Source organism: Sus scrofa, chromosome 12 (genome assembly GCF_054392235.1).
Source record: "Sus scrofa isolate SSC_HxYL_T2T_F1_AM1 chromosome 12, Sscrofa_HxYL_maternal_Yorkshire_Landrace_v2.0, whole genome shotgun sequence".
NCBI lineage: Eukaryota > Metazoa > Chordata > Mammalia > Artiodactyla > Suidae > Sus > Sus scrofa.
In genome coordinates, this window is record NC_139394.1 from 16461961 (window position 1) to 16488004 (window position 26044).

The window sequence follows — 26044 nt, forward strand, 5'->3', positions numbered from 1 at the left end:
ATATTTGTCATTATTATTGCTAGTAACAAAAGCTACTATTAAATGCCTACTATGTGTTAAGCTCTATCTTAGGAACTTACAACATTTATGAAAGGTAGTTATTATATTCTTTTTATTTTTTTCAGCAGTGCCTGCGGTATGGGGAATTTCCCAGGCCACGGACTGAACTCACACCACAGCAGTGACCCAGCCAGTGCAGTGACAATGCCTCATCTTAACCAGCTGCATCACAGGAGAACTCTTATATTCTTCTTTGTCTACTACCTTTTTTTTTTTTTTTTTTTTAAAGGAAACTAAGGTAGTTCCTCTCAGGCTCAGCAGGTTAAAGATCCAATGTTGTCACTTCTGTGGTTCAGATTTGATCCCAGGCCTGGGAATTTCAGCATTCTGTGGGTGTGGCCAAAAAGGTTTTTAAAAAAATTGGAAAAGGAAACTAAGATTTAGAGGGCTTAATTTGACCAATCTTGCACAGACAAGAATTTTCAGACCTGAGATTTAAATCTGTGTCTGTCTTATTCCAAATTTCAAATTCTTTCCACAAGGCCATATAATCAGTAGACCAGTGGGATGAACCCCAGGTTTTTTTGTTTTTCCTAAGAGGACTATTGTCTTAGAAACTTTTCCTAGTGAATACTTGTAAGTCTCACTATCATGGGGTCACTCTATGCTAGGTATCATTGATATAAAGGCAAATTACTTTGGGAATTATTTTTATTCTCCTTCTTCAGTTTGTTGTTTCTGGTAGTTCAGAGTTTACTCTGCTAATTTTTCTCTTTCTCTCTCTCTCTTTTTTTTTTTTTTTTTTTTGCCTTTTCTACGGCCGCTCCCGCGGCATATGGAGATTCTCAGGCTAGGGGTCTAATCGGAGCTGTAGCCAGTGGCCTATACCAGAGCCACAGCCTCACAGGATCCGAGCCATATCTGCAACCTACACCACAGCTCATGGCAACGCTGGATCCTTAACCCACTGAGCAAGGCCAGGGATCACACCTGCAACCTCATGGTTCCTAGTCGGATTTGTTAACCACTGCGTCACGACGGGAACTCCCTCTTTCTCTTTTTTTCCTTTTTACAGCTGCACAGTTGGCATATGGAAGTTCCTGGGTTATGGGTCGAATTGGAGCTGCAACTGCAGGCCTATGCCATGGCCATAGCAACGCCAGATCTGAGCTGCATTTGTGACTGACGCTACAGCTTATGGCAATGCTGTATCCTTCACCAACTGAGTGAGGCTAGGGATTGAACCTGCATCCTCATGGACACTATGTTGGGTTCTTAACTCACTAAGCCACAGTGGGAACTCAGCCTGTTTTTCTCTTAATACTGTTTTCTTTTTTATTCTATCCGATCACTTTCAAACTTTCCTTATCAGATATTTCCTCCAAATAATTATTTATTTTGTCTCTCCTTTGATCTGCTAATAATCTTAGCAGTGCTCTGGCACATTGTTAAGCTTTGCTAAATCTGTGGACTGCTAACTTCCTAGGGAGAGATAAATAAGATGAATTATTAGAGTATTCATTTCCAACCATCTTCATACATATTTTTAGTTCAATGTCCTGTATCTCAAATTCAACATGTTTAAAATCGAAACTATTCTCTTGACATAATCTTAACTTCTTCCTAAATTCTCAAGTTGGCTGTGATATGATTTATGGCTTAGCCACCAAGAAATGTCTTTTTCACAACTCGTATGTAATCAATCATTGAGCCCGATTCATTTTAATTCTACAGTCTTTCCCAAATAGGTCTGTTACCCACCATTAAGCTTACTTCCCTTGCTCAGCCCCTCATTATCTCTTGTTGGAACATAGCAATATCTTTTAAATTTGAGTCTTTGCTTCCAATAGTGCCCTCTACATTGTCATCAGCATTGGCTTCAAAAAGAGAAATACTCTAGATATACCACTGCTTTTGGATGAAGGCTAAAATTGAAGGGAGAAATAGATAAGCAGAATAGTTGGAGACTTTAATATTATACTCTTTTTTTTTTTTTTTTTGTCTTTTTGCCATTTCTTGGGCTGCTCTCGCGGCATATGGAGGTTCCCAGGCTAGGGGTCCAATCAGAGCTGTAGCCACCGGCCTACGATAGAGCCACAGCAACGCGGGATCTGAGCCGCGTCTGCGACCTACACCACAGCTCACGGAAACGCCGGATTCTTAACCCACTGAGCAAGGGCAGGGATTGAACCCGCAACCTCAGGGTTCCTAGTCGGATTCGTTAACCACTGTGCCACGACGGGAACTCCAATATTATACTCTCGATAATGGATAGAACAACTAAACAGAAAAACAGTAAGATAAGGAAGACAAGCAATATTATCAACCATTAAACATTCTCCAGGATACATCATTATGCAAGGTCATAAAAAAAGTATCACTCGATTTTGAGATCATAGAATGAATATTCTCAGACAAGAAAGGAATTAATTAAAAATTAGTAGCAGAGGGAAATTTGGAAATTAAAAACGCATCCCTAAATAACTCATGGGTCAAAAAAGAAATCACATGGGAAATTAGAAAGTTTTCCTGGTTGAATGAAAATGAAAACAGCATATCAAAATTTATAACTTGAAGCTAAAGCAGTGCTTACAGGAAAATTTATAGTTGTAAACACCTATGTTAGGAAAGAAAAAAAATCTCAAATTAATAATCAAAGTTTTCACTTTAAGAATCTAGAAAAAGAAGAGCAAACTAAATCCAATGTAAGCTGAAAGAAGGAAACAATAAAGATAAGAGGTGAAATCAATAAAATGGAAAGCAGAAAACCAGTAGAAAAAGTTAATGTTGGTTCTTTGGAAAAATCAACAAAATTGTCAAACTTTTAGCTAGACTACCAAATAAAAAGAGAAAAGACACAGGTCAAAATCAGAAGACCAATACTTTACAGAAATTAAAAGAGTTATAAAGAAATAAATACTATGAATAACTTCATGTCAACAAATTAGACAACGTAGATGAAATGGACGAACTCTTAGAAAGGCACAAATTACCAAAATAACTCAAGAGAATGAAGACTAGAACTCTATTAACCTCCTTAAAGTTATTCCTGTCTCAGCAGCCTTCCTTTCCAGCCTTGTTTTCTGCCACTTTGTAATATGAGGTGTTCATCCTAGCCACAAGGAAGTACCTGCTAGTCCCCTAACAATGTGAGTTTGCATGATTTTATGTTTTTTTATGCATTGCTTTCCTCATCTGGGGTATCTTTTTACTGAAGGATTTCTATACATCTGATAAGTTTTTCTCTGATCCCTTTCTTGGCAAACTTAGCTCTTCCCTTCTTTAGAATCTTAATGAATATATTTTTAGAATTATAGCACAATCACAGAGCCATTATGAGGACTTGCCAGCATGCCAGCATGTAAGCCTCCTTGCTAGACTGTGAATTCTTAGAGGACAAATAACTTATTATCTTCATTTTAATATTCCTCATAGCTTATGCATATAAGGCACTAAGTAAAATCCACTGCATGACAAATGAACAAAATCATGGACTTGGAGGGAATAGATGTGTGGTTGCCAAGGGGGAGGGGGGCGGTGGTTGGGGAGCTTGGGGTTAATAGATACAAACTGTTGCCCTTGGAATGGATTAGCAATGAGATCCTGCTGTGTAGCACTTGGAACTATGTCTAGCCACTTATGATGGAGCATGATAATGTGTGAAAATAGAATGTGTACATGTATGTGTAACTGGGTCACCACGCTGTACAGTAGAAAAAAAAATTGTATTGGCGAAATAACTATTAAAAAATAATAATAATAAAGAGAAAAAAATCCACTGCATGAATTGATGCTTTCTTGAGGACTGAGCCCTTTTCTCTTTGTTTTTTAATGATTCTGCAGAACTCTAAATATACTCTCAGAAATTCTCATATATGAATCAAAAATTTCACTGAAAGAGCAGCTCACCATCCACAGGCAGGTTGTTTAGCAGGTCTTTGCATTCATCTTCTTCAAGTCTAAAGTCCATATTTTCCATGAAGGAGTCTAGCTTATTAACATCAAGCTTCACTCCTTAGGTAAAAATAAAATGGGAATGAGAAAAGCAAACAATAATGACAAAATAAAAAATGCTAGGCATGTCCATACATTAATTAGATGGTGAACAATCAAAGGAACAACACAGTTCTTTACGAGAAAAGAACTATCATGGGACTCAAGAACAGAACCTACTCTACATTTTTGTCCAGAGGATTTGATTATAGTTCTTATGAAACACTTATAAGGAAGAAACTAAAAAATTGGGCAAGTCTGGTGAATTCTGTAAGAAATTGCTTTTATAGTTTTATTCAGAAAATAGGACTTGAAATGCAATGATAGAGACAAAAATAATTTCTTCCAAGGCAGTCATGTTCAAAGTAATAAATGATGAGACAAAAACACTTAATAAATGAATAGTTTAGATTGACAAATTTGTCACCACTAAAAATAACTGTGATTAAAAATTATTACTATTTTTTGCCATGACTGCGGCATACGGAAATTTGCAGGACAAGGATCGAACCCACACCAGAGAAGCTACTTGGGCCACTGCAGTGATAACGTTGGATCCTTAACCAACTGCATCACAAAGGAACTTCCAATAAATGTGACTTTATTTTATTTTTGTCTTTTTAGGTACACCCATGGCATATGTAAGTGCCCAGGGTAGGGGTCTAATTGGAGCTGTAGCTGTCAGCCTGTGCCACAACCACAGCAATGCAGGATCCGAGCCACGTCTGCAACCTGCATCATGGCAACACTGGATCCTTAACCCAGTGAGCAAGGGCAGGGATTGAACCTGAGTCCTCATTGGATACTAGTTGGGTTCATTACCGCTGAGCCATGATGGGAACACCCAAATAAATGTGATTTAAAAAAGAAAATGCAAAACATAAAGAGTTCAGTTTTACCTGATTTCTTACTCACCTTTGAGAGTGTTTATGCTCTTCATCAACCTATGTTTATATAACTTTCCAGTAGCTGTAAGATAAGGCAGAATACAGTTGATGAGACCAGTTGAAATAATGAAAACACTCAGCAATTTAAAAAAGAACATTCTTATAATTTCACTCAAAATTTTTTTTTTTTTTTTTGTCTTTTTGCCTTTTCTAGGGCCGCTCCTGCAGCATATGGAGGTTCCCAGGCTAGGGGTCTAATCAGAGCTGTAGCCATTGGCCTACGCCAGAGCCACAGCAATGTGCAATCTGAGCCGCGTCTGCAACCTACACCACAGCTCACGGCAACGCCAGATCGTCAACCCACTGAGCAAGGGCAGGGATCGAACCTGCATCCTCATGGTTTTTAGTTGGATTCGTTAACCACTGTGCCACGACGGGAACTCCTCAATTTTTTTTGTGTATATTCCAACTAAGAGACCAATGGGAAAAAGCTCTTCAGATAGTACATCTACCCATTTTGGGGGGAGACAATTGGAACAATTATTAGTGCTACCTTGCCATAACTTTCTAATCTTTCTTCCTTTTTAAAAATCAGATTTCTCTCTTTCTGCTTAAGATCAAGCACATTAATGTTCCCAAAGATAGCATGGGCTATTGTGAGACTCATGAGTGAATAGATTGCTGATTCCTGAACTAAAACATCTGATGACAACAGGACATCTCTGAATGTTAGTATTGAGCTTTTTAATGTATTTTTCATGTACATTAAATGGATATTGTTTCAGATATTTTCATTGATAAGCCCATGAGAATAAATCCTCTGCAAAGAAATTCCTTAGTGAAATGTCACCTGTTGCCATGACAGACTTCACATTTTACAGAGACTCAAATACTGATTTCTATTCCCACATAGATGGTAAAATAGTATGGGTTTCTGACTCCCTCTCCAGAAATAAATCCTGTTTTCTGAGTGAAAAGTTGGATTTTAGGAACTAAGTGAAAAGCCATAGCAAAATCTCTTGGGAAATGGAAAGCTGTATTGGTGTATGTGTGTGTTTACAATCCACAGTGGAGGGCTTACTAGAGGTTATGGTCAAGGGACCAAAGGGGGAAACATTAAAAAGTGTCTGCCCTTACCCACGCCGGATCCTTAACTCACTGAACAGGGCCAGGGATCAAACCCGCATCCTCATGGATACTAGTCGGGCTCATTACTGCTGAGCCACAATGGGAACTCCGGGAATTCAATGTTTAAGATTTATCTCACAGAGACCCATATTGAAAATACTTTTGGAGTTCCCATTGTGGCTTACTGGGTTAAGGACCCAACTCAGTGTCTGTGAAGATGCGGGTTCGATCCCTGGCCTTGCTCAGTGAGTTAAGGATCCAGAATTGCTGCAAGCTGTAGCACAGACTGCAGATGTGGCTTGGATCTGGTGTTGCCATGGCTGTGGCCTAAGTCTCAGCTGCAGCTCAGATTCAAGATTCCTTAGTCTGGGAACTTCTACATGCTGCAGGTGCGGACTTAAAAAAGAAAAAAAAAAAGAAGAAAGAAAATAGTTAAAATCTATCTATCTATCTATCTATCTATCTATCTATCTATCTAACTACCTATCTATCTTTTTGGCTGTGCCTGTGGCATGCGGAAGTTCCCTGGGCCAGGGATTAAACCCATGTCACAGCAGGGACCCAAGGCACAGCAGTGATACCACCAGATCCTTAACCTGCTGAGCCACTATGGAACTCCTGAAAATACTTTTTAAAAGAAAGAATTCAATAAATAAAGCAAATGTAGGAAATGTTACATGGGGTATGGCAAGAAAAAAATATTCAGATATCTTGATAAAATTTATTGCTGATCTACAAAAAAGTAGGTACAGAGAAAAAAGAGAAAGTATATTATCCGAAATAACCCACACTTAAATCTGAGATAAATATCAATTATGACTGGGGTAGGAGGCAAGGTGAATTGACATGAGCATATGCTAAAAATTCTTGCCTTAATTGGGAGAAGATACAGAATGATAAGTTTAAGAAATCATTACAGTAAATGGTCATGAGCATAGGTCTTAAGGACAGCCACTATAACTTTTCAGCTTGCAGAAGACAACTCAAGGAATATAGTGGAAACTATAAAGGCTGAAAAGAGTAACAAAAAAGAATACTGTAAATGAAAATTATGAAATATGATAGCAGAACTCTGTCCTATGTGACAGTAATTATAATAATTACTAATGAATTTCACTCAACAATTACAACTATAAACTGTCAGATTATATTGAAAACAAAATCAAATAATGTCTACAAGAGTCACAATTACAACAAAAAGATTGATAATGAAAGCATAGATATGAACCAAAGGAAAAAAAAAGCTGAAGTAACAATCCTATTACCTGTTGAAATAGAATTTATGGCAAAATACATCATAAGGGACAAAGAAGGATGTTATTTATCTATAAGAGGATCAATAAAACAAAATATATTTTCACTGTAATTGTTGTGCACTTAACCACAAGGCCCGAAAATACTAATCTATAAAGCAGCAACTGACAATTACAAGGAGAAATAGGTCTATTATAATTATAATCGGAGATTTTAACACCCCCACTTAATAACATATATTAAGCCAACAAAAATAAAAAAAATTGAAGATTTGATTAATACAACTAATGTTAAAGCACACTTACTAACAGAATGTACTTTTTTTTGAGCACATATAGACTACCTCAAAAAAACAGGCCATATTTTAACTAATAATAAAAGTTATTTTAAAGAAACTCCCAAAGGATCAATATCACACAGAATGTATTCTGACCATAATATAATAAAATTAAAATTTAGTAACAAAAGAATTGCTAAACATTAGACATATTTCAAGAGAATAAGTCTGTACACCTTTCATTCAGCCCATGGAAAAACAGCATTCTTAGCTCATAAAACCCTGGAAGCGCAAGCAGCTTCAAGCCTTTCTCCCTTTGCTCTGTCAAGAATCAATTACCAGTCTTTGATATTATCCAACAGACTTTCTTCTGGAAAAGGTAGGAGTTTTGCTTGTATCTGCCCTTCTCCCATACCTTTGCTCTCTTTTGTTTATTCATTATGATTATATCACATTTCAGGGGGGTTAAATTGAAATTAAGTGCATAATAATTTATGACTACATAAATATTATAACTGAGCCACTCTAGTGGATACTTCTTATTCCATAATGGTAAGGTTATAACTACATTTCCTTTCCTTTTTTTTTTTTTTCTTTTTGCCTTTTCTAGGGATGCTCCTGCAGCATATGGAGGTTCCCAGGCTAGGGGTCTAATCAGAGCTGTAGCTGCTGGCCTATGCCACAGCCACAGCAACGTGGGATCCAAACCGAGTCTGCAACCCACACCACAGCTCACGGCAACGCTGGATCCTTAACTCACTGAGAGAGGCCAGGGATCAAACCGGCAACCTCATGGTTCCTAGTCGGATTTGTTAACCACTGCGCCACGATGGGAACTCCTTTCCTATTAAAATTTTTGTCTCTCTTGTGTTCAGCAATTGTCTATTTTTTTTCTTTTTGCTCAGTTTTCAATGTGTCTATGTAATTAATCTCCAACTCTCTAACAGAGCTGAAAGTCTACTCTCAATATGTTAAAATAATGTTAGACATTCTATCAGTCCCTAATCTGTCACTTTTTTTGGGAGGCAATATTCTCCCGCTCTAAATTGGAATGATTTCTCTATAGTATTTTTTTTTTTTTTTTGCTTTTGCTTTTCAGGGCTGCGCCTGCGGCATATGGCTAGGGGTCAAATCAGAGCTACAGCTGCCAGCCTATACCACAGCCACAGAAATGCCAGATCCAAGCCGCATCTGCAACCTACACCACAGCTCATGGCAATGCTGGATCCTTAACCCACTGATCGATGCCAGGGATTGAACCTTCGACCTCATGGTAACTAGTCAGATTTGTTTCCACTGGCCACAATGGGAACTCCAATTTCTCTATAGTATAGATGCACAGCTGTTATCTTGAGATTTTCCTTTAAAATTCCCCTGAATATTTTAATTTCAAATTTTTATACATTTCAGCAAAATTATTTTATTATTATTTTTAATTGAAGTATAGTTGATTTACCATATTTAAAGTGTATAGCAAGGTGATTCAGTTGTACATACATACACACGTACATACTCTTTTTGAGATCTTTTTCCATTATAGGTTATTATAAGACGTTGAATATAGTTCCCTATGCAATATAGTAGGTCTTTGTTGTGCACCTATTTTGTATATAGCAGTGTATATATTTTAATCCCATATTCCCAATTTATCCTTACCCCTTCTTTTTTTGTTTTTCTTCTTCTGGCTGCACCCATGGCATATGAAATTCCCAGGCTAGGGGTCGAATCAGAACTGTAGCCGCCATCCTATACTACAGCCACAGCAACGCCAGATCCGAGCCACATCTGCAACCTACCCAGGCCGCACCTTGTGGCAACACCAGATCCTTAACCCACTGAGTGAGGCCAAGGATCCAATCTGCATTCTCATGGATGCTAGTTGGGTTCTTAACCCTCTGAGCCACAGTGGGAACTCCAATCACCCCCCTTCTATACCCCCTGGAAACCACAAATTTGCTATATCTGTGAATCTATTTCTGTTTTGTAAATAAGTTCATTTGTATAATTTTTTTGCCTTTTTTTTTTTTTTAAAGGGCAGCACCCCTGGCATACGGAAGTTCCTAGGCTAGGGGTCGAACTGGAGCTGTAGCCACCCACCTATACCACAGCCATAACAACGCCATATCTGAGCGGGATTAATAGCCTACACTGCAGCTCATGGCAATGCCAGATCCTCAACCCACTGAGCAAGCCCAAAGATTGAACCCACATCCTCATGGATAGTAGTCAGGTTCATTACCACTGAGTCACACTGGGAACTCCCTCATTTGTATCATTTTTTAAGATCCCACATATAGGGGATATCATATGATATTTGTCCTCTGTCTGACTTACTTCACTTAGTATGTTAATCTCTAGGTCCAGCCATGTTGCTGCAAATGACATTATTTCATTCTTATGGCTGAGTAATATACCATTTTATGTCTATCTGTATATAGATAGACCTATATCTATATCTACATCTATATCTATATCTCACATCTTTATCCATTTATCTGTTGAACATTTAAGTTCCTGAAGTCTTGATATTTCCTAGTTTTCTAGTCTCATTGTTGCTCTTCTTATCATATACATTCTTTGTTCAGTAAATATTTATCCAGTGGGATTAGGAGATACCACAGAATAAAAACCATAGTTCCTACCCACAGTGAGCCAGGAGTGAAGGCGGGAGACATGGAGAAGGAAAGGAGCAGCAGTAGTAGTACATTGCAATAAATGGAACCACAGTGGCCAATAATGCTGCAGCCACAAGAACGCAAAGGAGTGGGCTCCCAACCTCTGTCTCATCACAGCAAAAATTTATGGAGTAAATGGAGGTCACTTCTAGCCAAAGGGCTCCAGTCCTGAGGTACTGGGTGCCCCAAGGCCATGGAAACTTGAGAAGACCAATCCTTTGGCATCCCTATAGGGCAGGCGCAGCAGAACACTGGGGATCTCTGCATTACGTGAGGGAACGGCTAGGGTGCGTTTTCTTTGAGCTACCTCAGTCTCCTCCTCGTTGGGCTCTCACCGATGTACTGAAGACTCTTAACTGTCACTAGCCCAGACTTCTTACCAGGACTTCTGTCTCATCTCACCGATTCCTGATGAGCATTTCTACCCTGCTGTCTCGCAGCATGTCAAACGGCGCATGTCCCAAACCGAACTCATCCTCCTCTACATCCACCTGGCTCTTCCTTGGGGAGTCCGTATCTCAGTTGTTGATACTACCGTCTGCTCAGGCACTGACGCTAGAAGGCCAGGAGCCTTCCTTAATTTTCCTCATTCCTCACCAATCACCGAATCTGGCTACTCCCATTCTACCCAAAATTGTTCAAATCTGTCCCCTTTTTTCCACCCTGTTATTGAGGCTCTCTTAGGCCTTATCTAGACAGCAGCATCCAGCCTGTTGAGGCTCTCTTTAGGCTTTACTTAGACAACAACCTCCAGCCTGTTATCCCGTCCTCATAACTCCACCCATTTCTCCATACAGCTGTTGTGGAGAATGGATCTAAAGAAGCTCTTATGGGGATTCCTTTGTAAGTGACAACCTTCTCTTGATGATTTTAAGATCCTTTCTTTGCCTTGATTTTGACAGCTTTGTGAAGAACTCTTTGTGTTGAAATCATTCCAGGGGTTGAATTGGAGCTGCAGCTGCCAGCCTATACTGCAGCCACAGCAACCCCAGAACTGAGCTGTCTGCGAGCTACACCACAGCTCATGGCAACGCTGGATCTCTGACCCACTAAGGCCAGGGATTGAACCCACATCCTCATGGATACTAGTTGGGTTCTTAACCTGCTGAGTCACGACGGGAACTCCTAGACATTGTTTCTTTAAACAACCTTTCTGCCCCTTTCTCCCTCTCTTCTCCTTCTGGTACTCCAATAATGTGTAGATTGCTTCTCTTACTAGTGTCCCCTAAGTACCACAGGCTTTTTCCATTACTGTGCATTCTTTGTTCTTTTTATTCCTTTACCTGGATAACTTCAAATGATTTTTATTCAAGTTCATGGATTCCTTCTTCACTTTACCTCGCCTTTTAAAGCTCTTTATTGAATTCTTTAGCTTTGTAACTATATTTTCCAGCTCTAAAATTTCTGTCTCTTTTAGATGTTTTTATCATTTTGTCCTTGTACTGTTTTCATTTCGATACATTTTTAATCTGGGTTCTCTTGTAGCTCTCTTAGCATCTCTATAACAATTGTTTGGAATTCTTTGTCAGGCAATATATGAATCTCCATTTCTTTCGGGTCAACTATTGGAAGTTTACTGTGTTCCTTTGGTGGTGTTATGCTTCCTTGATTCCTCATGATCCCTATAGGTTTGTGTATATGGCTGAACATTTAAAGAAGCAGTCACTTCTTCTTGACTTTATGGACTGTCTTTGGAAAGCGAAGACCTTCACCTATGTGTAGAGGCACACTGGTGTGTGTTGTGATCCTGCCAATTGTACAGGTGTGGTGTCTTACATGTTTAGGTTCCTGGGGTCCATGACATTGATGACTGTATGTTCCTTGTGGGAGGTCTGCTAAGGTTTCAAAAGCTTTTGGAGTCCCCAGCAGCACCTCTAGATCCAGTGGCTAGGGACCAGGGCAGGTGGCAGTGGTGGCTGGAGCCAGTGGTTTGCACATGCTTGGCTGTGCGGGCTGGCTGTAGATGAATCTGTAGCACCAGGAGCTGGCTGCAGACACATTCATAGTGATGAGAGCAGCTGGATTCTGTGAATGCAACAACCTATGAGGTGAAAACCTCAGTGGAAAAATCTTCAGAGAGCCTGCGGTGGTTGTGTTGGTGGTATCTTCAGCACTGAAAGCTATTGGGGCCCTCTGTAAAGCAGTGTTCTGGAGTCTGCAGTGAGGTTCTCAGTGTTGAGGCTGTGGAAATCTGCAACGTTTTCGAGGGCTCTTGAGGTCTTCAGCAGTGAAAGCTGCAGGGATCATATGCAGATCAGGCCACTGGGAACACTGGTTGCTCCCACTATGGCTGATAATGGTAGCCTTTTGCCTCCTTCTTCATTTCTAGTCACTTCTAGATGTTTTGGTTTTGTTGGGTGGGGTGAAACCTAAGAAGATCCATTGTGCCATGCCCCCAAAGGCTGGGAAAGCTGCGTACTTAGCCTACTCTCCTCTTGTGAGAGGAACTCTTTTGGGCTTGGGAGCTCACTCTTAGCATTGAGTAGTGTTGGCCCCAGGGGATGAGATGATGCAGACAAAATGAAACTATTTTTCCTACCCTTTTTGTGTGGTTATTCTCAGCTTTTTCCCTCTCCACTGTGTTGCTTAAGCTTCTTAAATGGACTCCTGAGCTCTCCCAGAGCTATTTTCATTTGTGAATAGCTGTTTAATTGTTGATCTTTGTTGGGAAGAGGCTAGGATCTCTTATTTTGACGTCTAAGTAATATCATTCTCCTAATAGTTTCTTAAGAAATGGTATTTACATGGGTAAAAATTTTCTGAACCTTTGCTCAGAAAATGCTTTATTTTGAAATATGCAAGAATATACATTTTATCCTCACGTTTGATTGTTGGTTTAGTTGGACATAGAATTCCAGGTCAGAAACAAGTTTTCTTATATTTGTGAAGCTCTTTATTGTCTTTTAACTTCCAGAGTTGTTGCTGAGAAGCCCAATACCATTCATATTCTGAAAACTTTCTAGGTTACCTGCTTCTTTCTCTTTGGAAATTTTTATAATCTCTTTATCTCGGTGTTCTGATATTTCACAACATATGATGGTACGAGGTTTTTCCACTCCTGGTAAGTACTCGGTGAACTCTTTCAATCTGGAGTCACATCCTTTCAGATCTGGAGATATTTATTTATTTATTTTTAATTAAATTACAGTTGATTTACAGTGTTGTGCCAATTTCTGCTGTATAGAATAGTGACCTAGTCACGCATATACATACATTCTTTTTCTCATACTATCTTCCATCACGTTCTATCCCAAAGATTGGATGTAGTTGCCTGTGATATACAGTAGGGCCTCATTGCTTATCCATTCTAAATGTAATAGTTTGCATCTGCCTACTCTAAACTCCCTGTCCATCCCAGTACCTTCTTTCTCCTCCTCAGCAACCATAAGTCTGTTCTCTATGTTTGTGTATCTGTTTCTGTTTTGTATATTGGTTCATTTGTGCCCTATTTTAGATTCCACATATAAGTGATATCATATGGTATTTATCTTTCTCTTTCTGACCTCTTAGTATGAGAATCTCTAATTCCATCCATGTTGCTGCAAATGCATTATTTCATTCTTTTTAATGGTTGAGTAGTGTTCCATTGTATATATGTACCATGTCATCTTTCTTTATATATATATATATATAATATTTTTGGCCACCCTATGGTATATGGAGTTCCTCGGCCAGGGATCAGATCTGAGTGTGGTTGTGACCTACGCCTATGCTGCAGCTGTGACAATGCTCATTCCTTAACCAACTGCTCTGGGCAGGGTTTGAACCTGAGTCCCAATCCTCCACAGACACCACTGACCCCGTTGTGCCACAGTGGGAACTCCATGTACCAGATAGCCTTAATCCATTCATCTGTCGATGGAACTTTAGGTTGTTTCCATGTCTTGGCTATTGTAAATAGTGCTGCAATGAACATAGGGGTGTATGTTTCTTCTTGAATTATAGTTTTTTCTGACTATACACCCAACAATGGAATTCCTGGATCATATGGTAGTTCTATATTAAGTTTTCTGAGCAACCTTTATACTGTTTTCCATAGTGGTTGTACCAATTTTCATTCCCACAACAGTGTAGGAGGGTTCCCTTTTCTCCACACTCTCTCCAGCATTTCTTATCTGTAGACTTGTTAATGATGGCCATTCTGGCTGGTATGAGATGGTGCCTCACTGTAGTTTTGATTTGCATTTCTCTAATAATTAGTGATGTTGAGCGCCTTTTCATGTGCCCATTGACTAACCATATGTCTCTTTGGAGAAATGTCTATTTAGTTCTTCTGCCCATTTTTTGATTGGGTTGTTTGTTTTTTCTTGTTGTGAGTTTGTATATCTTGGAAAAGAAGCCCTTGTTGGTTGCCTCATTTGCAAAGATTTTCTCCTATTCTGTGGGTTGTATTTTCATTTTTTATGGTTTCCTTTGCTATAAGCTTTTGAGTTTAATTAGGTCCCATTGGTTTATTTTTGTTTTTAATTGTTATTACTCTAGGAGGTGGATCAAATAAGATGTTGCTGCAATTTACATCAAAGGGTGTTCTGCCTGTGCTTTCCTCGAGGAGTTTTTTAGTATCTGGCCTTATGTTTAGGTCTTTAATCCATTTTGAGTTTATTTTTGTGTATGGTGTTAGAGAATGTTCTAATTTCATCCCTTTACATGTAGCTGTCCAGTTTTCCCAGCACCACTTTATTGAATCTTTCCTCCACTGTATGTTCTTGCCTTCTTTGTCATAGATTAGTTGACCATAGTTGCATGGGTTTATTTCTGGTCTTTCTACCCTGCTCCTTTGATCTATAATTCTATGTTTGTGCCAGTACCATACTGCTTTGATTACTGTAGCTTCATAGTACAGTTTAAGTCAGGGAGCCTGATTCCTCCAGTTCTGTGTTTCTTTCTCAACATTGCTTTTGCTATTTAGGGTGTTCTGTGTTTCCATATAAATTTTAAAGTATTTTGTTCTAGTTCTGTGAAGAATGTTGTTGGTAATTTGACAGTAGATTGTATTGGGTAGTACAGTCATTTTGACAATATTGATTCTTACAATCCAAGAACATGATAAAACTTTCCGTCTTTTTGTGTTGTCTTTGATTTCTTTCATCAGCATCTTATAGCTGCTAGGGATGTGCTCTGTGAGGTCCACATCTTATAGCTGCTAGGGATGTGGTCTGTGAGGGAGGTGGCAGTGGTTCACAGTTCATGGGACTGCTCTCGTAGTGGGGGTGGTGGGCAGTAGCAGCTCCTGCAATACCTCCTGCTACCAGGCAGCTCTCAGGACCATTTCCTGTAGCTGGCAATGTCAGCAGTTTGCAATGTTTATGTAGAAGTTCAAGATATGTCTTACCTACTCAACTAGATTATGAACTTTTTAGGTACAAAGACTATTTCGAGCAATAAGATTCTAAAATACATATATATATATATATATATTCTTATCTCTTAAATCTATAAAAATATCTTAAATACAAAAACTATTTAATAAATATAATTAGATTTTAAAATAAAAATCTAATAACATCTTTATTTTATTTTTTATTTTTTATTTTTTTGTCTTTTTGCCATTTCTTGGGCTGCTCCCACGCCATATGGAGGTTCCCAGGCTAGGGGTCGAATCAGAGCTGTAGCCACCAGCCTACGCCAGAGCTACAGCAATGTGGGATCCAAGCCGCGTCTGCAACCTACACCACAGCTCACAGCAATGCTGGATCCTTAACCCACTGAGCAAGGCCAGGGATTGAACCTGCAATCTCATGGTTCCTAGTCAGATTTGTTAACCACTGCGCCACGACGGGAACTCCAATAACATCTTTATTTTATATTTTAAATATTTTAAAACACTTTCATATTTTCACATCCATCATTTTGTTTATCCTTATCATTTTACACAGACATTATTATGCTCATTTCACAGATGGATTATATCTGAATTATTGATTTGATTTAGTCAAATTAATGTGATATTTCTCCATATAATGTGAGTATACTATATATTTCATTCAATATCAACATGAAAATATACACAGTCAGGTATGCCTCCATGTCTTTTTCAAGGATCTGGACTTTTTTTCATCCTTGTGACTCAGAGCCTAGTATAACATCTAATACCTAATGACAAGCAATTTTATTGAATGGATGAATACCTCATTGGAAAATTAAATGCTCACCATCAAGCGGCAAATTTTTCATCAAACTAGAGTTTTTCTTCAGTTCGGCTCTTAAGCCTATGTCTTTCAGAATATTTTCCAGATCATCATAATTAATTTCCTCCCCTTAAGAGAAAATAATGATAAACAGTCAAACTTTACAAAATAATAATAATATCAACAATGTGTAGCATCATCTTCAAATATAAGATAAAAATCAATAGAAACATTGAATGTTGTCTAATTACACAGACTTAGAAGGGGGATTCAGAAATAGAACTTCTTTCTTTAGTACGCTGTCTCTTCAGCTATGTATAGATTACCAATTAAAAGAGATATAATGGCAGGATTAATATGTCATGGACCGGACAGGAGAAATAACTTCTTTTGTTAAATATTGAGGTATTTTTATTACGCCTTCTCATTATTTCTTCTCACTCACCTAGAAGTTCATGTACTTCATCCAGAAGTTTATCTAGTTTAACTCTTCTCTCATCTACAAGACAAAATTTAGATAAGGTCCTGTTATGAACTAAATTGTGTCCCCTCAAATTCATACGATGAAGCCCTAATTCCCCATGTGACTGTATTTGGAGATAAGGTTTTTAGGAGGTGATTAATGTTAAATGAAGTTGTAAGGGTGGTGCCCTAATCTAGTAGCACTGTAGCCTTTTTATTTTTATTTTTATTTTGTCTTTTTGTTATTTATTGGGCCGCTCCCGTGGCATATGGAGGTTCCCAGGCTAGGGGTCGAATCGGAGCTATAGCTGCCGGCCTAGGCCAGAGCCAAGCCGCATCTGCAACCTACACCACAGCTCACGGCAACGCTGGATCATTAACCCACTGAGCAAGGGCAGGGACCAAACCCTCAACCTCATGGTTCCTAGTCGGATTCGTTAACCACTGCGCCACGACGGGAACTCCCCACTGTAGCCTTTTTAGAGGAAGATCTTTTCCCTCTCTTTCTCTTCTCCCTCTCTTTCTCTTCTCCCTTTTTTCTGCCCCTCCCACGTAATGATATAATGAGAAGACAGCTGTCCACAAGGTAGGAAGAAAACCTTCATCAGAAACCAAATAAAGTAGCATACTGATCTTAGATTTCTCTGCATCTGGAACTTTGAGAAAATAACTTTCTAAGTCACACAGACCATGGTATTTTGTTATGGCAGCCTGAGCAGACTAATATGGGTCCCAATTACATAAAGTTCTTAAACTGTGCAGTAAAATGTAAGGATTTTGCAGTTGCCTTGAATTTTTTTTTAATTAGATATTTTGTTTTCACAAGTATAAGCTTGGTGGAAAAAAAGAATCTAAGTATGATAAACATTTATTCTATTCATTCGCCTTTTTTTTGTGTTCCTCACTCATGAGAATGGAAGAGAAGAAAAAGATGAGAAATGCTTTTTTTGGGCCTTATTTTTTATTTCAGCTTTACTGAGATATAATTTTCCAAGTAAAACTGTAAGATATCAAAAGTGTACACTGTTATGATTTTATATATGTATACATCATGAAAGGATTTCTCCATCCAGTTAGTTAACACATCTATCTAATCTATCTATCTATCTATCTATCTATCTATCTATCTATCTATCTATCTATCATCTATCTATCTATCTATCTATCATCTATCTATCTATCTATCTATCTACCTACCTACCTACCTACCTATTTATGTTTTTGGTGAGATCATTTAAATTCTATTCCCTTAGCAGTACCGTGATATCAACTATAGTTACCACGCTTTACATTAGATCTTCTGACCTTACTTATCTTACAGTTGAAAGTATGTACCTTATTGCCATTTTGTTAATTGATTCCTGGCATTTCATAATTCCTTCCTTTCTTCTTCTCTTGCTCTTTCTTTGTAATCTGATGATTTCTGTGGTAGTATGCTTAGATTTTTCTCTTTCTCTTTTGTACATCTACTTTAAGATTTTGCTTTGTGGTTACCATGAGGCTTATCTAAAATACCTTATATTTATAACAATCTATTTTAAGCTGATAAGAACTTAACTTCAAATGCATACCAAAGGTCTAAATTTTTACTCTTCAATAATATTTATTTTTAGACAGTCAACTAGACTGTACTGCAGATAATTTAGGGTGGGGCCACACTCCAATTCCAACAAGAGTGTTACATAGTCTTGTTTGGCTCATGTTTTATACACAAAGTTGTGGAAAAAGGATTAGAGTTGGACTGGAAACAGGAAACCACTTTTTTTGGCAAGTAGAAAGTCTTGATTTCAAGTATGATAAGATTATATTAGATGAACTTATTTAAACTAGCACTTCTTAGATGCTTATCAAACTATTAATCTACAGATCATCTCAAGATGCTAACAATGTTAAGATGCTCAAGTTACTAAGATTTAAATAGAATGATTTAATCAGACACTATTGCTAAAAATCATGAAAAAGCTATTAATATCAGGCATATAATATATATATTCTTTCTTTTCTATGTGTTGTAAAGGTTAGCTATTTCAACAAAATTAACTGTAGTGGGTGCTACTTGTTTAAAATGATGATTCATGGGCTCCAACCTAGACCTACTTGATCATAGTCTTGAGGGGATGTGTAATTTTTACATAATCTAAAATTTGATATCTATGAATTTATTAAATGTAATTGTCAAGTATATGTTATTTTACAATATTACAAATGACATTAACAGTTTTCAGCACTTTCTTGTCCCCCTTATTTCTGTTTGTTACTCTCTGAATTTTTAAATTATTTTCTATTTTTATCCCTTAAATGCACATTTTTGGGTTTTTATTTTTTAATTTATTTACTTGATCTCAACACCGGCCATGATCTCATGCAGCTACTCTTGCATAGGAACTCTACAAAGCAGTAATATAAGCAATTATCGATATTTTATCTAAGATTTCTATTAAGAGAAAATATATCTCTATTTTTAAGGATTAGTTCTCTGTAGGTTTCTGGCTTTTCCCATGAGATTAATAAGTATACCTGAGATACTTCTATAGAGTAATAAAAATTTTCTTACAGGGCACTGTGTACTTGAAGTGCTTACCATTAATTGGCAGGTGACTGCACAGTTCCTCAAATTCTTCCTCTTCAAGAAGGAATCCCATGTTTTTAAGAGCATCATCTATTTTATTGATATTAACCTTTCCTCCTTAAGAAAGAAAGGGATGAGAATAAAAGAAATTTGTAGCTATGCCAAAGAGGGGAAATATCACATATCAATCAACCAATATAAATAGGAAGAAAAAAGTGACACCATAAAGCTCTTGAAATGATTAAAAGAAATAGTTTAAGGGAGTTCCCATCATGGCTCAGTGGAAACAAATCTGACTAGCATCCATGAGGAGCAGGTTCAATCCCTGGCCTCGCTCAGTGGGTTAAGGATCCAGCATTGCTGTGGTTGTGGTGTAGGCCGGCAGCTGCAGCTCTGATTCGATCCCTAGCCTGGGAACCTCGTGTGCTGTAGGTGAGACCCTAAAAAGACAAAAAAAAAAAAAAAAAAAAAAAAAAAGAGTTGAGAAATAGGAATAGAAAATTTCTCCTTGTCAGTGTTCCAGGAAACGCTGTTATAGCAATTTCTTTTTTTTATGTAACAAGATTTTTATTTGACTTCTGTATATAACCTTAATATAACAAATTGTACCTAATATTGATGGCTCAAAGTCATGTCATTAGTCATTAATTAGTCAACAAACTTTAACCTTAATACTAGGTATCAACATTATATTGAATGTGTCCCAGTTCATGTGAACATGAAAGTCATTTTGGTCATTTTTTTCATATTTAGAAATATTTAATTTGTAAGCATTTACTTTTTGTTATAGCAATTTCTAAAATGAGTTTACCTAGAAGAAAGAGAGGTGTAGGTGAGACTGATGAATTATAGCAGAGACAATGCACAAATTTCTCACCACTTAGTAAGATTTGAAATTTGCCACAGTGACAAAATAGTGTAGGCTATTTCTTTAGACTGTGTACAACTAAGAATTTCAGCTCATTAAAAAATAGAATAATACAATCAGCAACCTAATCACTGAGAAATAAGTGATTGTAGAAAAGAAAATGCAAAAGCTTGAAGATGTATTTTTTCTTTCTTAGCACACTTCTCACTCACCTCTGTATGTCTTCACTCCATCCATCAGCCCATTTTTATACACCATTTTATTATCTGTAAGATAGGGGTTAATTTATTTCATAAATAAGTGGAAATTCAGAAAAACATTAGTATTTAGTTGGCTGTAAATTTTTATAATTTTAAAATTAGTTTTAATCCAAAGAAGAAGGAAGCAAGGTTAACTATATGTTCTCTGGCATCAGATGTATTATTAGTGGAATCTAACATGTGAAATGGAGATTTTTTTCTAAAGTGTATCTTCCTTCCCTTTCCTCAACTCTTCTTATACTCGGTATGCTTAAACATTTAAAACTATTTATTCATAACAGTAGCACCCCATAAGGAGCATTATATCCCAAATTAAGATTTAAATGGTAAGGACAGGATATTTTGTCAGAATTGGCACTTTTATCACTAATTTTTCTCTCAATTAAAAAGTTGAGATATGATTGAAATATAGCACTGTATAAGTTCAAGGTGTACAATATATCAATTTGATACATTCATATTGCAATGTGAGTGCCACTGTATCATTAGCTAACACCTCTGCCATGTCACCTATCATTTCTTCCTGTGGTGGGAATGGTGAAGATTTAGTCCCTCAGCCAGTTTAATGTTTATAATACAGTTTTACTCTTTGTAACCACTGTACTGTGTATTATTAGAGCAACAGGACTTATTTATCCACTAGTTTCAAGTATGTATTTTAAAGAACTTCGCTTTCATTCTTCCACTCCCACCCCCAGCCCCTAACCACCATTCCACGCTCTGCTGGTTTTTTTTTTTTTTGAGTTTGATTTTTAAAGATTCTTCATATAAAAAATATATATCATCCAGTAATTGTCTTTCTCTGACTAATCTCACTTAGCTTAATGTCCTCAAGGGCCATCCTTGTTGTTGCAAATGGCAGGATTTCCTCTTTACCTGTGGCTGAATAGTACCCAAATGTGTGCATGTGTTACATATATTATAATATATATGTTACATATATTATACAGGTTTGGGGAGTTCTAAGCTATTATTTCTTTAAATAAACTCTGTCCCCTTCTGGAATCCTGGTTATTCTAGTATTTTTCTTTTGATGAAATCCCACAGCTCACATAGGCTTTCTTTGCTCTTTTAAAGTCTTTGTTGCTTCTTCTCCTCTGTGTAATTTCAAAATTCCTGTCCTCCAAATCATTAATTCTTTTCTTCATCTTGTCTGCCATGCTACTGATACTCCCCATTGCTTTCTTTATCTCATTCACTGAATTCTTTAGCTCTGGATTTTTTTTGGTTCTTTCTGGTAAATAACTTATTTTGTTCATATATTTTATTCCTGACTTCACTGAATTTTCTGAGTTTTCTTGTATGAGTTTTTTCAAAATAGCTATTTTGAATTCTTTTATCAGTTAAATCACTATACATATGGCTTTGAGTTTGGCTGCTGGGGAATTATTTTTCTTTGTGATGCATTATTTCCTTAATTTTTCATTATCCTTGTGGTTACACGTTACTGCCCTTGCATTTGAAGAAGCAGACACCTCTGTAACTCTGCCTGTTGCCTTCAGATGGGGTACATTCTGTGGCATTGCTATTATCTGAGTTTTTCTTATATCTCTGTGAAGGTACGCCTGCTTGCTGCCTGCTCCCTCTCGTAGCCAAATTTTCTTTTGAATTTCTGGCTCTTGTAATTCAGAAAAGCTATTGGAAATCTTTTGTTTTCCAGAAGGTGACGCTATAATTTTCCAGAAGGTGACGCTATAATTCTGCTTTGTGCTCAGACTGTGCTTGTTTCTGAGTATACTCCCCAGTCTACTGGGGGCTTGCTTCCTTGGTCCCACTGGGGACTACCTTCCCTTACCTGAACAAAGAGCTGGCAGGAGAATGGGTGTGTGTGTGCGCAGCTTCAGCACCTAGGCCCTGGGTGTGTCTGAGAACCCAGTAGAGAGATCCTTGGGTGTGGTACTCCTAGAGGCTCCTGGGTGGACTTCCTGCTGAGCTCAACACCTTTAATGTTTGAAATTCTTTTCTGCCTCTTTCCCAGTATCCTCCCTCCCCAGTTACAGAGCTTCCACTTTAGTACACTGGGTGCTGTGGGGGAAATGCCCTGTCCTGCTGAAGTAGCCAGACACTCGCTCAAAGCTTTCATTTTCCCCTGTGGGAGAGATCACCACCACAGGGGAAAAATCAGTCATGTGCAGTGTTTCTTTAGGGGCTGGGGATGCAGGAAAAATTTCTCTTTCTGCCTCTGTTGCAACCAAAGTCGTATTTTTCTCCCCCTGTCCCCCTGCCCCTACTTTAGTGATGTGCTGGGTTCTCCTTTGGGAAAGGCTGGACTTATGCATGTGTTTCTCTCTCTCTCTCTCTCTCTCTCTCTCTCTCTCATGTGTGTGTGTGTGTGTGTGTGTGTACACCAACCTGCTCAGCTCAGCATTCATCTGACTTTTGCCCGATTTTGACAGTGGTAAGAGAATTCTAGGCAATTTTGCTGGCTCTGCTGGCTCTGCTTGTTCTCTGGCTCATGTGGAGGTTGTGTGGTGGGTAAGATTCTTCCTGGCCACCTTCAAGTGAGGTCTTAGTCCCCAAAATGCCCATAAAGGCACTTTGGTTCTTGTGTGGATGTTTAATTTATTGGTTAAAAAGGGGGATAAAAAGGAGGAATGACTTACATGTCCTGTTGCTCATGTCACCCATCTCAATTTTTAATGACATTAAACAGTTATACCTCCAGAATTTTATGTACATAACTCGTAAGCCCAAGATTCTCCCAAATTCACTAGAATGTCTGAAATGCTTACCATCCAATGGTAGTATGTTCAATAGCTCCTCATTTTCTTTATTTGTTAATTCAATACCTACATTTTTCAGATAAAGCTGTGTGTCCCTGGCATTAATCTTACCACCTATAAAAAGATGGGAAACATAATCTTTTTCATATATAACATGAACATTTTCATATATAACAATTCCAAATTTAAAAATTATAATAAAGCAATAGTGTCTCAACTTGCTAGAGATCTAACTGCAGAAGAAAAACAATACAATGAGGCTTTTCAAACCGCAAAGCATCACAAAAAGGAGTTAAAATAGAATAGGTTTCCTTTAAGCCTTGTCAGAAGAATGCTTCTGTTAATGCTCTAAAAACAATGGGGACAAGCCAGCCAGTCTGTAATAAAACAGACTTCTTTAAAAAATGATACTTCTAAAACTGTAGGTAATAAAAAAAAAAAAAATCCACCTAGGAGTTCCCCTGTGGCTCAGCAGGTTAAGGATCTGGTGTTGTTACAGTTGTGGCTCTGCTTACAGCTGTGGTGTGGGTGGGTTTGACCTCTGGCCCAGAAACTTCCTCATGGGCAAATGTGGCCAAAAATATCCATCTAAGTCTTAAAAACAAACATCATCAATATATTGATAAAGTGAGTCTTGTGTGTAATTTCAGAATCCTGGGATATCCAGAATACTGGGATAACTACAACAAGACATATATATGGCAGAAGATATTGATTTTATATCTTTTCATCATTACTTCTCACTCACCAGAAAATAAGTTTGCTGTACTTATCAAGGAATTCAGAGAAACTTTTCCATTATCTGAAATACAAAGAATAATCAGATATAGACAAAATATTTATTGATATTAGGAATCAGGTCACTTTTTCTTATCACGAAATTTTCTAAATTGCCATTGTTTACATAGAGAAACTGTTGATTTTTGAAAGTTTTTCTTGTATCCAACTACCTTGTAGAATTCTGAAGAGAGTGTTTTTACCCACTAGATAAGATCTTTAATTCTTTTTCTAAGTGTTCTTTTTCACCCAGAAGATAACTCTCTGGTGCCATATTATTGGTCTCAAATCAGATATCCCTGACTCTCTATTTTAACCCAACCTGATACTCTTATTTGCTAAGTGGAAATATGATTACCTCTCTTTGTACATTACTTAAACAATTGCTTGCTTTCTTTCCCTTCCTTCCTTCCTTTTTTTCCCCCTTTTCAGCTGCACCTGTGACATGGAAATTCTTGCATCCCACTGTGTCAGGCCAGAGATTAAATGGGCAATGCTACAGAGATAAGTCAGATCTTGACCCACTGAGCCACAGTGGTAACTCCGTCAAACAATTTTGAACCCCGTTTACCTTCTTACTTTGTTTTTTAACCTCTGACCTTTTCCAACATCTATTTCAGTAACTTCTGCTATTTTCTTCCAAAGTGTTTCTTTGTTTTTCCTAGCTAAATCTTAATCTACCAGTTCCCTTACTGTTCCTCTGACAATATTGAGAATAATAATTAGAAACCATGTTTCTCACCCCAGAGGGTTATACCTCTACAAGTACTTCTTACTTTCTAAATGAAACTGAACAAAAATACTCTGGAATTCTACAAGAAGACTTCATTAGGAAGTGGCATGAGGTAAATTAAATACTCACTGTCAATTTTCAAATGGTTCTGTAGGTCTTTCATTTCTTTATTTTCAAGTTCAAAGCTCAAGTTTGTCAAAACAGCTTCTAGTTTACTCCCTAAAACCTTCCCTCCTTGATAAAGAAATGAAATAAGAAAAAGTTAAAATTATGCCTAAAATTAAAAAAATTCTAGTTAAGTGTATGCACTAAACATTAATGGGAGGGAGAAAAGCAAAGTTGCAATGTAGACATTCAAGGTAAATTTAAAACCGAGGTGGAGGGGCAAGGAGTGGGGAATGTGAAGAAAAGAACACCTCCCTTACACATATTACTAGACATTCTGCTTAAATGTGTCACAGACATCTAAAGCAGATTAATAAGTTTTATGATTATTTATTTATTTACTTTATGTTATTTTTTGTCTTTTTAGGGCCATTCCTGTGGCATCCATGGAGGTTCCCAGGCTAGGGGTCAAATTGGAGCTACAGCTGTTGGCCTACCCCACAGACACAGAAACGCAGGATCTGAGCTGCATTTGCGACCTACACCACAGCTCACACCAACACCGGATCCTTAACCCACTGAGTGAGGCCAGTGATCAAACCTGCGTCCTCATGGATGCTAGTCCGTTTGTTTCTGCTGAGCCATGATGGGAACTCCTCATTTATTATTAATAATGGAGAAACACGTTAGAAACAGCAGCTGCAACTCTGGGTACTGAGCTTGAAACTTGCCAATATAACAGTAAATTACCTCAAATAATTTAGCGGTTATCTGAACCTGAAGTCATAGAGGGGAATAAAAATATTAATAACTTAATTGTTCATTATAAAAGAGTGGTTAAGAATGTGGGTTCACATCCTGACTCTTCCCAAGTTCACTCTGTGACTTTAGGCAAGTAAGTTAACATATTTCATCTGTAAAACGGTACCTAACTTATAATAAAAGTACCTATCTTATAGGATTTCTGTGAGAATTAAATGAGTTAGTAGATGTAAAGTATTTAGAACAGTACCTGGCACTATACTCAAGAGAAATTAGCTACTGTTATCATTAAGTAATTAAAGGGACTTCCAAAATAAAATACAAAGGTCAAAGATTTCATTTTCACTTGACTTCTTCTTTTTTCTTTTCTTTTTAGGTCCACACCCACAGCACATGGAAGTTCCCAGGCTAGGGGTCAAATAGGAGCTGTAGCCGCCTGCCTA

At 37.7% G+C, this 26044-nt stretch overlaps 1 protein-coding gene and 1 long non-coding RNA gene across 5 annotated transcripts in view; one reads left to right on the forward strand and one right to left on the reverse strand.

Annotated features, from left to right (window-relative positions):
• The window catches only part of LOC146398066 (uncharacterized), a 1038644-nt gene that overhangs the window by 831030 nt on the left and 181570 nt on the right, over positions 1–26044 (forward strand). The window lies entirely within an intron of this gene.
• The window catches only part of EFCAB3 (EF-hand calcium binding domain 3), a 371875-nt gene that overhangs the window by 88041 nt on the left and 257790 nt on the right, over positions 1–26044 (reverse strand). For 3 of the 4 annotated variants that reach the window (XM_084984064.1, XM_084984065.1, XM_084984066.1), the window contains 9 exons: positions 24864–24968; positions 23973–24026; positions 23234–23338; positions 20454–20507; positions 19386–19490; positions 16788–16841; positions 16367–16471; positions 4909–4962; positions 3910–4014 (listed from right to left, as the gene is read on the reverse strand). In XM_084984064.1, the coding sequence (XP_084840190.1) occupies positions 3910–4014; positions 4909–4962; positions 16367–16471; positions 16788–16841; positions 19386–19490; positions 20454–20507; positions 23234–23338; positions 23973–24026; positions 24864–24968 (741 nt within the window). Of the gene's footprint in view, positions 1–3909; positions 4015–4908; positions 4963–16366; positions 16472–16787; positions 16842–19385; positions 19491–20453; positions 20508–23233; positions 23339–23972; positions 24027–24863; positions 24969–26044 lie in introns of those variants that run through there. The other variant, XM_084984067.1, reaches the window with a different exon arrangement.